At 40.8% G+C, this 12,051-nt stretch overlaps 1 protein-coding gene across 6 annotated transcripts in view; it reads right to left on the bottom strand.

The window, feature by feature from the left end:
* Nucleotides 1-11,773, bottom strand: part of dync2h1 (dynein cytoplasmic 2 heavy chain 1) — a 127,804-nt gene extending 116,031 nt beyond the window's left edge. The window contains exons 1-19 of one of the 6 annotated variants that reach the window (XM_067594559.1): nt 11,631-11,773; nt 11,004-11,227; nt 10,452-10,625; nt 10,019-10,157; nt 9,181-9,299; nt 8,642-8,786; nt 8,179-8,324; nt 7,905-7,991; nt 6,668-6,802; nt 6,125-6,238; nt 5,906-6,017; nt 5,571-5,695; nt 5,224-5,399; nt 4,728-4,923; nt 4,492-4,587; nt 3,922-4,083; nt 2,145-2,243; nt 1,001-1,140; nt 466-694 (exon numbers count right to left, since the gene is read on the bottom strand). In XM_067594559.1, coding sequence (XP_067450660.1) covers nt 466-694; nt 1,001-1,140; nt 2,145-2,243; nt 3,922-4,083; nt 4,492-4,587; nt 4,728-4,923; nt 5,224-5,399; nt 5,571-5,695; nt 5,906-6,017; nt 6,125-6,238; nt 6,668-6,802; nt 7,905-7,991; nt 8,179-8,324; nt 8,642-8,786; nt 9,181-9,299; nt 10,019-10,157; nt 10,452-10,625; nt 11,004-11,186 — 2,577 coding nt within the window. In that variant the 5' untranslated portion in view covers nt 11,187-11,227; nt 11,631-11,773. Of the gene's footprint in view, nt 1-465; nt 695-1,000; nt 1,141-2,144; nt 2,244-2,330; nt 2,824-3,921; nt 4,084-4,491; nt 4,588-4,727; nt 4,924-5,223; nt 5,400-5,570; nt 5,696-5,905; nt 6,018-6,124; nt 6,239-6,667; nt 6,803-7,904; nt 7,992-8,178; nt 8,325-8,641; nt 8,787-9,180; nt 9,300-10,018; nt 10,158-10,451; nt 10,626-11,003; nt 11,228-11,630 lie in introns of those variants that run through there. The other 5 variants (XM_067594554.1, XM_067594555.1, XM_067594556.1 and 2 more) reach the window with 5 other exon arrangements.
* Between the last annotated feature and the right edge of the window lie 278 nt (nt 11,774-12,051).

Raw genomic sequence — 12,051 nt, 5'->3', positions numbered from 1 at the left:
ACTACATGTAAAAACATGGTGTACCGTAAGTGACGTAAAAGAGAACTAAAGAAAGGGGGGAGGTAAATGAGATGTCTGGAGTTGGTGGAGGGATTTCCCGATCAGTTCAGATATGCATGGATGCAGACAAAAGGGAAAACATACTATACTGTGCTCACATTCTGTCATGGGTGTATAAAGGGGGAAAATGCTAACAATGAAAACAACTGAACTTCAGTATATAAACAGAGAGAAGCATGACTAATCCAAGTTGCATTCTCTCAAAGAAAAGTGCACAGCAGATGGTCACAGCAATGCTTCAATGAGCAAAAGATGAAAAAAAAATTATCAAATTAACATTCATAAAAAATAACATATCTATCAACACAACATCCCAGCAGAGGCATAACAATCATTTTAAAAACCAATCCTTATCATTATAATCATAATCATTATTAATGTAATAATCATATGTTGTTCAGGCACCTTGAACTTATTCTGTATAGCCTGCAGGCGGCTAAAGAGGTCCTCAGCCTTACTGAAGATGGTGAGGAACCCAGAGGCATTCCTGTCAATCATGACACTGAAGATAAGATCCTCCCCCTGGGCACTGACCCCTTTGAACTGGTTTGGGATCGAGATGAACCGCTTCATTTCTCTGAAATAGCGTGCTCGCACCTCCTCAAATGGAGGACGGAACTGCAAACGCCCCTGCCTATTCATAGGAAGGAGAGGGGAAATGGAAAAAGGTTATTTTTTTCCTTTAATCCACACATGTCTTTGAGAAGAGAGAAAGAAAGAGAAGATAGCCAGGCCAAGAGAGGCTACAGCCAAGTGTAAGAATCAAGAGATGGACACTGCTAGTGGTTTAAACATAAGTTGAAAAAGACATTTGTGAGAGGAAGAGAAAATTATGCCAACCCGCTCAAAAAGAGACACAAAGCAGAGAGAAACAGAAATAGAGAACAGATACAAAGAGAATTAGACAGCAAGTTGGAAAAGTAAAAGTCAGTGTACTGACTTGAAAGTGAGGTCTATGTGTATTTCAGGCAGGTTCTTGTTCAGAGCCTCCAGCCCAGTCTGGTACTGGTGTTCAAGAGCCTTGTATAGCTGATGGTTCCAATGCTGACGCCATGCCCGCATGTCGTCAGACCTAAAGCCCTTAACACACAGACACACATACATGAATTAGCTTTCCAGTGAAGAGAATTAAGATTTGTTGTACAGGTTGTGTATATTCACTGAAAAACTTACTAACGGGCACTAAAGTCATTTTGTATCATTACAAAATACAACTCTGGGCGGCTGTGGCTCAGGAGGTAGGGTGGGTCATCCACTAAGCACACACAGACAGCTGTGGACACCATGGACGGGTAGTTGTTCTGTTTATACTACTTTCTGGGGTCCACTTGGAGGACGTGTTCCACACATGTGCAGTAGATCGCCGTCTACAGGAACACAGCGTTGTGACCGCGCAGACCGGTGCGGACAGGTCCATGCAGAAACAACAAATCGCAGGTACGCGGATATCCGCACAGAGCCTATGCGCACACCCTCTGATGACGAAATTTACATCATGCGGACCCTAGTGGACCCTCGCAGACTCGGAAACTAATTTCAGCTTAAGTGTCCTTGGGCAAGATACTGACTTAAAACCAAATTGCTCCCAATGGCTGTGCCATCGTTGTGTGACTGTTGTGTAAATGTATAAGCATAGAAACACTGTGGGACACTTTGGATAAGAAGCACTGTTTCGTTCCTGATGAGCAGGTTGGCACCTTGCATGGCAGCCTCTGCCATCAGTGTATGAATGTGTGTGTGAATGGGTGAATGTTGGCATCTATTGTAAAGTTCTTTGAGTGGTTGATAGACTAGAAAGGCGCTATATAAATGCAGGCCATTTAACATTTACAATGAGATATGGATTTCATACTGATAATCTGCTGACAAGGCCATAAACTATTTTTATTATGATTCTGTATTGGTCTCCACTTCCAAGCGCATTATTTGAAATGAGCATCATTTTAGCCTTCAGCAACATACATTTGTTTGTTAGATGAATTATTGCAGTACCCATGGAGGCCCATGAATATATGATTACAGTAAAAAATGTGTTGAAGGCCAGCACAACCCAAGACACATATACTTCTTATTGTTATCAATACCTGAGCCTCCAGAGTGGCAAAACCAGTACGGAGCTCCTGAAGGCCATCCTTCCAGCGCTGCTGATGTCTCAGTAGATCCACATTCATCAATGTCACTACCTGAGAAACACAACAACAAGCGTGTGTCAAGCCAAGTGGGGGAAAAAATTACAGTTCTTTTTCATAGTATTCGTTTTGATGTCTCACCGTGGGATGCACGCCTAACTGCAGCCCTCAGAAGCATTAATCTCATTACACCGATCCTGATTGGCTGGTGAATGGGTTCATCCGCATCAGGTAGTGCCACCTACCTTAAATAGCTTATGCGGACAACACAGCCTCATTAAAACACCTCTTCTCACTCAGAGCATATCTCACATCGAAGCTAGCTAGCTTAACTGTCCACACGCGGATCTTATGTAGCTTCCATCACCAGGCATTAGCAAACTTTAGATTTTGCTTCTTCTTCCGGTTACACCAGACTGGATTCGGTGTTTTCCTTGCCCTCCACTGCTTGGTCATTGCTTCTCAACTCCTCGCCACGGTAGGTCAAGCACCATCGAGTGTTAGCATCCCATCCAATCTCTCGGCTTCTTCACAGTTAGCACACCAGCTAGCTGCCTTGACTCCCTGCCTGCACAACAGCTCGTGAGGAATGGGGGCTAAAACCCCTCACACCAGAGGTGACAGAGGCTCCAGGGCCTGTCCCTGTAGAAATAAAATTCCAAGCAAAGACACACACCAGGTCTGCTCAGGCTGCTTAGGGCTGGAACACAGCTAGCTAGCTTGTGTCAACACTGCTGTGTATTCACTGTCGAAAGTCTCCGCAGACAGCTAGCCTGCCAAGCTAGCTTGTCTGAACATGATCCCTATCTCCCTACCAGCTACCACCCACTCAAAAGCAAAGCTGAGGCTTCCAGCTGGACGTGGCTCCGGTTCCCCTGCCAGAGGAAGACATCCTGGACTTGGACTATGGGGAAGACAAAGATGACACCTTGGATCTCCTGATATCAGAGGATGAAGAGGAGGACGATATTTTCATCACTCCTACCCAGGCTGCGAAGCCCAAGACCTCCACCACTTCTTGGGATGGAGATGAGAGCAGCACACAAGTTCTCCTCTCCCCACCTCGGACATCCTGGGCCTTATTCAGGGGAGTTTCTGTTCAGGACATTTGTGCTGCAGCGAATTGGTCCACACCTCTCACTTTTGTCCGTTTCTATATGCTAGACGTCTCTGCCCCATGTGTGGCACACACAGTCCTGGAGTCCTAACTGGAACAGAGCAACTATCCCTGTGGGTTGGTGGACGCTAGATAAACTTGCCAGGCAATACGGAGCTACCACATCCCACAGTGAGACATCGAAATGAATATTATGAAAGAGAACTTAGGTTATTTACATAACCCCTGTTCTCTGAGTAATAAGTGAGATGTCTCACCAGACAATCCTTCTTGCTTGAGTGAGTGAGAGAAAGTGCTTATCTTGAATGAGACTGTGTCATCCGCATGATTTGGTTAAAGGTAAATGGCACTACCTGATGCGGAAGAACACATTCACCAGCCAATCAGGATTGGTGTAATGAGGTGAATGCTTCTAAGGGCTGCGGCAATGCGTGCATTCCATAGTGAGATATCCCACGCATATTACTCAGAGAGCCGGGGTTATGTAAATAACCTAAAGTTCCGTAGAAATGTGCAAACAACAAAGGATTCAAATTACAGTCCTAGCGCTCACTTCCTCTATTATCATTTATTTCATAAAATAACCGTGATTAAAACATCAGGACAAGCTACAACCTTGTCGATGAAGTCAGTGTGCCATTTGCGTAGCTTCCTGTTCTCGGTGGAGAGTTTCTCAGCTGCAGACTGCAGCTTGGCAATGTAAACTTCCAACTCTTTTGGGTTGTCCCAGGTGATCTGCAATTTACCGCCCGATTCCTTTGACTGAGAACGAGGATTCTGAGAAAGAAAAGAAAAGAGGTTATCTACAGTTCAAGGTAGTATATTGCCCAGGTGCAATTCATAGGTGCTAATAGGCTTTTATACACTACCAGCCTCAAACTTCCTGGAAACCGACCTTCTATTTAGAGTTAGTTTCATTTTTCACAAGATGTTTTTGTGCTGAAGAAATTTCAGGAACTATACTTTTCTATGAACTATAAAAAAAAAAAAAGGGTCATACTTCTTTCTTTTGTATGGTTAGTACACACAAGAAAAGTTAAGCACTGGAAAATCTTTAAGTCCCCATTCCCTTTTTATAATATTACACTTTTATAAAAAATAGTAATAATTATAACAACATGTTCTGTAACATTAACGTGCAAGGCATAGAAAGTAAGAACAATAATTTCCAGCTGTGGGCAGTACCTTAATAACCTGTTCAAAGGCCAGGGCAACACCAAGCATCATAGGTCTCTGAGAGGGAATCATCTGCTGGTCAATGGTGTTGTAGAAATGGGCCACCTACAACACAGTAACACTTTGTTACGTAATGAGAGTGAGACAAATTATAACAGAAATAATGAGGCAGACATTAATAAATAAATGAGGAAAGAAAATGTTAGTTTGTGTGTGCATGGGTGTGTCTAGACTCTCACTCTCACCTGTTTCAGGACAATGGCCTGTCTGTAGAATTTGTCTGCAGTATTAGCAGCCTGTTGTATCTTGGCAGGAATCGGAAAGCCAAGGGCAGAAAGCTGCCTGACCTCCCTGAGCAGACTGACCAGTCTGTCTGAGTACTGGATCTTTAGCCTGCCATCCACATGGTCCAGGTCCATCACTCGGTTACTGGCCTGGAGACTAAAGAGAAAGACAGTCACACTGGAGAAATACAGGATGTATTTCAAACATTACAAATGTAAACTTGAGAAATATGGAGAAGAAAAACTATGGAAAACAGCAGTAAACATTCTTATGAGCTTATGGAAGAAATAATTCACATTACTATCCAAAACACTGTAGCATCACTTTTCTGGCTAGTCTCTCCAATGCTGACATATTAATGATCTAATTGCTTTCAGTGCAATTCAATTCTTGATCATAGTGTTGCTCTGAGCCTTTGTCTTGTTAACTGAGGTCACAGTGTTCAGTGTGTCCAACCTGATTCCTGACTTTGGGTCAGCCAGTCCAGAGAGTATATCTCTTGACCAGTCCTCGAACTGTTCCTGTTCATACGCCCTCAAAACTTCCAGCAGATCATCACAGAAATGCAGGAACCCTTTGAACCCTGACAGGTCTGAAAGCAAAGCCTCAGCAATGCGGACAGAATCCTCCATCTGATGCAAGCACATGAATACCAAAGAAAAAAATACATATTATACAACAACTGTAAACAACAATTGTGAAACCTTCTCTTAAACATGAGGACAAGAAAGTTTGTGCTATTTGGTAAACAATGACATATACAATGTGTGTGTGTGAACATATGTAGACACACACTCAGTTACCTTGTGTATCAGCTGCCGGACCCAGACAATTTTGTTGACCACCTCAGGGAGGTTCCTGCCAATGAGTGGCCCAGACTTTTCTCCAGGTCCTCCATGGCAACGACTCTCAAAGTCAGTCTTCAGGCCTAAGAAAATCAATGCAGTAGGGAGGGGTCAAAGACAGAGAACATCAATGTTTCATGATACTCACACTGACTCTTCCGTTACAAAGCTATTCGTTACAGACAAGAGATTTTCTAATTTTTCTGTCAATGTAACACATTATTTTACATTTAGGTATTCTGATTTTCCACACAAAACACAATAACAAGCTGCTTTGAGACATAATAATGTACCCCTGTTGTAGTCCAGCAGTCTGGCCAGTAGGGTCTCTCTCTCTGTCTGTAGCACTTTGCTGATGGTGGGACGTCTAATCAACTCTTTGTGCTTTTGAAAAAAGTGCAAGAGCTAGAAAAGGAACACACACACACAGGCACATAAGGTAAGTTCCTAAATCAACATACACACACACACACAGTATTTACAACCTGAGCTGAAGTAGTATGTTTCACTACCTGTTGCGGATTGTCCTGCACATCAGCAATGTAGCTCTTTAGTCTACCAGCCACCTCCTGCTCTGACGGAGCCATTAGACGTTCAAACTGTGCCATTGCTGATCTCCAAAGCGGCTACAAAAAAAAAAAAATTCAGACTACAAGTAAACAGGTTCATCCTTGCCCAAAGACTGTGTAGAATGTCCACATTATACACTATTGCTTTTCTTTGTTTGCAGGTACAAAACTGTGATTAAATACAGGATCAAAGTCAATTGAAGTAGGCAAAAAAATCACAAATTTGCTGTAGCTGGTGTTTGTTACTACTAGCTGCTTTGACCAGAAAGAAAGCACGATTGAACTTTTCTCAGCCTGGATAGTAATCCAGGTTATGTTGGAAATGTTAATTTTGGAACAAATAAAGCTGCCACACAATTAAGAACCTACATTCATAATCTATCCTGCCATTTAGCCATTGCAATCAACCAACCACAGGCATGGGGAAGGCTCGAACAAGGTAATTTGGAAGTGTCACATGCATACACCCAGTCCCCTATTACTGACCTCAGTGTAAGGGTTGTAGTGCAAAGGATTGAGTCCAGAGAAGGGTTCAAACACACGATCTGAGGTCAGAGCCTGCTGCTTTCCTCCTGGTAGCAAACGCAGCAGTTTCTCATGGACCATCCGCAGAGTCACCACCTGGTAGACATAAACAGAGAGAGTCCATTCACATTTTATCTATGTCCACTGTTTTATTTATGCGTTTGTTCATTAGGCTCACAAGATTCAACAACATGACTCACAACTTGTTACTGACCTACTGTAGCACTAATTGATGCTTATGCTGTGTATAAGTGTATAAGGGTATGCGTGTCACACCTAAACTTTTTTGTAGAACATTCTAAACAATAGCACATCTCCATATAAAATGTCCATAAGCCTGCTAAACTGACAAACGTCCATGTCAAACATGCAATCGAAAATGCTGACAGGGCAGATATCAGAAAGTTCCCACACCAAATATTCTGTCCATAAAGGAAATGATACAAATTATTATTATAAAGAGAAAAGAAGCTTCTGTATTTATGTGACAGTGGCTATATGTCTCTGGATCAGTGTAGCCCTGCAGAAGTGCAGGGAAATGACAAGAGAATGATCCTTACATTACATAAATTGTCATTCATACCAACAGACACTACTGTAGAGGTAGGTAGTTTATCAAAGGCACTGTCGCCATTGAGGATCTCCATCTTTCATAGCCCGTATTTCAATACAAAACATGTCATAACATGTCAATATGGCTGTCCCATTCAAAAGACTCCTTTGATGAAAAACAAAAGTTAGGAAGATTAAATCTGTACAGACGAACGTGTCATGAAAGCAAAATGTGTGTGAGTTACTTGATGGATCAATAAGGTGCATCTTGCATCTAAAAATCATAACAAAGAGTACTATAAATTTAACAATGTTGTATAATAGTATATAAAAGTACGATAGCATTATAAGTATAAGTATTACAAAAGTAAGGAGGCTTGAAAAAGCCATAAAAGGGTGAGTCTCCTTATCAGTCCATTTGAAGTTCACTTTTCGGTAATTATGTAGGTAGGAAAGTGGAAATTCCAATTGAATGTTTGACATTACAAACAAACAGAAACAAGGACAGGACAACCACAAGTATACTTACAAATGCATTTTAAGCACTGAATGGAATGCACCGACTTTACCACAATATCATGTGAAAATAATGAGAAATATGCACTATTGAATAAATGTTTTTCATCAGATCAGAACCCTATCTTACCTCATCCAATCTTTTTGCAAGACAATGCAGGGTTTGTGGACAGTGCTTATTTCCCTTCCAGGGGTGAGGAGCATGTCTCTTCCACACCTGAGACAAAAAGGCAATTAAACATGATTCAGTGTTTATCACAATGACACAGATGATCTCCTTCTAGCTTTTATTTCAAAGGATCAAGACGGGTTGTCAGTGAAGTTTTCTGATGAAGTGGAAAAAAAAAAAACTTCAGTAAAGGATTTGATTTTTGAAACCATTTTGTACTTTTTCTCATCCATACCTGTCCAGTCAGGTGCTCACAAGCTACCACCCACTGCTCACAGATTGCAACACCCGTTCTCAGGTTCTCTCTCATGGATACAAACGGCTCCTCAAAAATTTTAAGATCACTCAGTTTTCTCTGCACATATCTTCCCAGGGCTCCACCTTTTACATGTATAAACAAAATAAATGTTAACACATGAGCAAATCAGTAGTACTGATTCAATGTTACTAATCAACCATTGCAATACTAAGCATATTGCCATTTTATTTTACCATACTATTGACAACCCATGTTCTGCATGTACGGTATGTGTTGTGAGGAGTTCCTGTAGTGACAGTTTCAGTTCTCAAAAGATGTACATTTTTTCAGTACCAAAAAGATCTCTGTAACAGAAGTAGTGACGCACACTGTCCCTTAAAAACGACATCAGCAAATATTTGTTTTCGTTTCCTGGTTTTGGCTTCGGAGAGAGTCTCACCAATAACATCCATGAGTCGGACCATGCGTGTTTCTGGATAGGGTTCATAATCAGTCTGCCGCCAGACGTCATCCAGAGTGTCTCTGCTCTGTTCCACTAGATCCACAACATCAGCCATAGACAGGCCATCAAGACCACAATACTCCTGGTGGAAACACAAAGGAATATGTAGTTTGGTTTAATTTTCTTTTCTCCCAGTTACAGTTGTTCACTATAATTTGATATATCAGACTCTATAGCAATTATCAAATACTGTTCAAAACAGGATGTAAAATAAAGTCAATGTTGATATTCACAATTTCAGGGTTTTCAAACTTAAAATAATAAAAAGAATCAGTTTTCTTTTACCAACTTATCTATGAACCCACTGCTCAGTACAGTAACAGATTATAGTTCAGTCTAATATGTCTCAACAATTATAATCTCATTAGCAACTACCTTGTATACATTTGAAAATATATAGTAAATATAGTTATTCCACTTTATTTTTCCTTTTTTTCATGTAGGCAGTTCTGATTCATAAAGTTGTGCATGCGTACCTTTTGTATGGGTTTAAATTGCTCGGTGAAATGTGTAGCCCTTTCTCTCACACTGTTCTTCTCTGTGGACTCAGAGAGATCTTCCCAGTACTGGAACTCATCATTGGGAGTAAGGATGCCTGCATAGTGTAGAGAAAATATAAGTACATAGTGTGAAAAGCATAATGTATCCTGGTTCCACTCAGTTACAATTAAAGTTTAACTGAAATCACATTTACTCATCAGATTTTGCAGTCAAAAATAACGTCAACATGTTTTTTTTAAAGGTATTGTTAAAAGTTTTTTATCATTAAAAGAAAGAACAAAAGGAATGTGGAGGAATATCAGAGATGCAGGAGGAGGAGGGGTGTATTGGTGTATGCGTTTGATTGACAGCAGGTTGCAAGCTGAGTGCCAGTGTTACACCGGAGGCAACGAGCAACTAAGTCAACAAATATGTGCTGTAGCCTATATGTCATGAGAATCCATGTCATCCTGATAGGCAAAACTGAAATTACCTGATTATGCACACAAGGTACACTTTTATGTATGATATTTGTCTTGCACAGTACATTCTTAACCCAATGAGTGACAGGTCAGTTATAAATATATAAATGTAGTTGTCCTTTAAAGTTTAGCTGATAGAGCATGTCAATACAGCTCCAAGCAATAAGGATTAACTTTTCCACAAGGAACACTTTAATTAAGGTAATCCACAAGAATCATTAACACTTCCCTTTAATAGGCAATTGTAAGATTCTTCACCAATTAGCACTATCTACTATCACCTCTAAGATCATTCTGTAGGCACTATGGCCCTGACCTGTGTATCTCTTACTAGAAAAATGCATGTACATACCTAGGACATCTTCTTCTGTACGGGCCTTCTTGGCAGAGGGTTGTGCTCCAGACTGGCGGACCACTGAGCCCAGGCCCAGCTCCAACTCACTCAGCAGGCCTGCCAGCTTAGGGTCAAATGCTGAACGCCAGTGCTCATCCTTGAGAACAAGAAAAGACAGAAACTTTCTCAAGCTTTGTACTATGTAGTCTTGTCCTATGTCCAATATTTGGGCACCCTAAATCCTTTAACAAACTCTTTCGGAGAAAATACTTTTAAATAGTATTCAAGTATATATTGTAATGTTGTATATTGTATGTAGAATAGTTCATTTACAATAGTTCATTTAAAATTCCCTGAGGTTTCTCTTCTTTTTTTGGTGTTTGGATTAGGTTAATTTTGATAGCAAAGGAGCTCATCTATGGAATGTGTTAATTCACAGAAGCAGGCTCACCTTGAGCAGCACAGGCGCAAAGACCTGTCTGACAGCCTGGTAGAGGGTGTTGATGGGAGACTCCAGCATGGACGACACAAGGAGGCTCTGGTGGAGGTTGTCCTCTGTGATTACTGTTGGATACAGCTTGAAGAACACCAACACCTTCTCTCTGCTGTCCCCCGATGCTTCAATCTGGTGAATTCAAAAAGAAAAAGAGGACATTGTTTCATTGTCAAGTCAACATATGACAGTTAATTTGTTTTTGAAAATGTTGCATAAATAAAGTTACTGGTTACTTATTTAATGACCTGAGACATATTTTATAATTTCTCCCAATACCTTTGACTTGTACCACAGAGCATCTCCTTTCTATGGTCTTTGTCGAAATGACTTATTCATCATACTTTATGGTTTAGTTTGGAAGATTTTGTTCTTATAACCAATTATCAAACATTGGTTTAGGGCTATGATTTTTATTAATTATGAGCCCAAAGCCCTTCACATGAATATGTTGCTCCATAGGAAACTTGAACATTGTAATGATGCTTCAGACAGTTGTCTTAACGTTACCTTATTTGACAAGTAAAGGTCATTTTCATGTCTGCTGATGGACAGGACAAATTCATTTCCGTCGTCCAAGAAGTTATTGAGCTCTGGGCTGTCATCCAGGGAGGACGAAGGCTTCAGCCCATAAAAGTTTCCAGTTGTAGTCAAGATAAACTTCTTGCGAGCATCATCTGAACCGTGGGGCATCTTTTAGCTGGAGCTACTGTGCAGACACTGAGAAAGATAAACTATACACAAAAAGAATATAATAAAGGGATATGGGTTACATTTAACGTCATTGAAGTGATACGTTAGAGCAGTGCTATAAGTACTGATATCGTTGCTGAGTTCAACCGTTAGCTAACATTGACATTATCTTAAATGTGCTAGCGCTCAGAACAATTTAGCTTATCTAACCTTAGCCAGCATGTGTTCTGCTAGTTTTTGTTCAAGCAGTTTCTTCTACTTAGTTACATGGGAAGTGCTACAATAACGTTAGAGAAGTTATAAGCATTGGCTAAGTTATAGGAGGGCAACATCAGCTAGCTAGCTATCGTTAGCTCACCGCCTCTGTTAAACAATGTTACCCATACTAGCTAGCTGGCTCGATCTGAGCATGCTAGCTAATTAACGGTAACCCTTGTTTCATACCGTTTTGCCACCGAATGCTATAGTTCCAGAGGCTATGGTAACTCAATCCATGAAGTGAAGCAATAGCAATCTGTTGCTGCTCGTGTCTATGTGTTGTTCGAGATTATGCTTGCGCGGTTACTAGGCAGCAACTACGAACCCTTGTACCACGTGACACGATTCCCATGCAATTTACTTACGCTGTTTACGTAGGATAGGCGCAAAGTCAGCATCTGTTCTGTTCGGTTGGGTTTTTCACATGCTCAAGGTATTAAAGATGAATTGGTATTTCTGCTGTACCAATCAGTGAACTTTGACCACAATGTAATTTGTTATATTAACAAAGACAGACAAAACAATGATTTATTTTGTAAGCATTCAACAACTACATTTCTAATGAGGGTTTAGCATCATGTGAGATACTAAACTTCTGAGATATGCT

This window comes from Thunnus thynnus, chromosome 7 (assembly GCF_963924715.1).
Source record: "Thunnus thynnus chromosome 7, fThuThy2.1, whole genome shotgun sequence".
Classification (NCBI taxonomy): domain Eukaryota; kingdom Metazoa; phylum Chordata; class Actinopteri; order Scombriformes; family Scombridae; genus Thunnus; species Thunnus thynnus.
The sequence above is the reverse complement of the archived record's forward strand: the minus strand, read 5'-3'. Positions and strand labels throughout refer to the sequence as shown.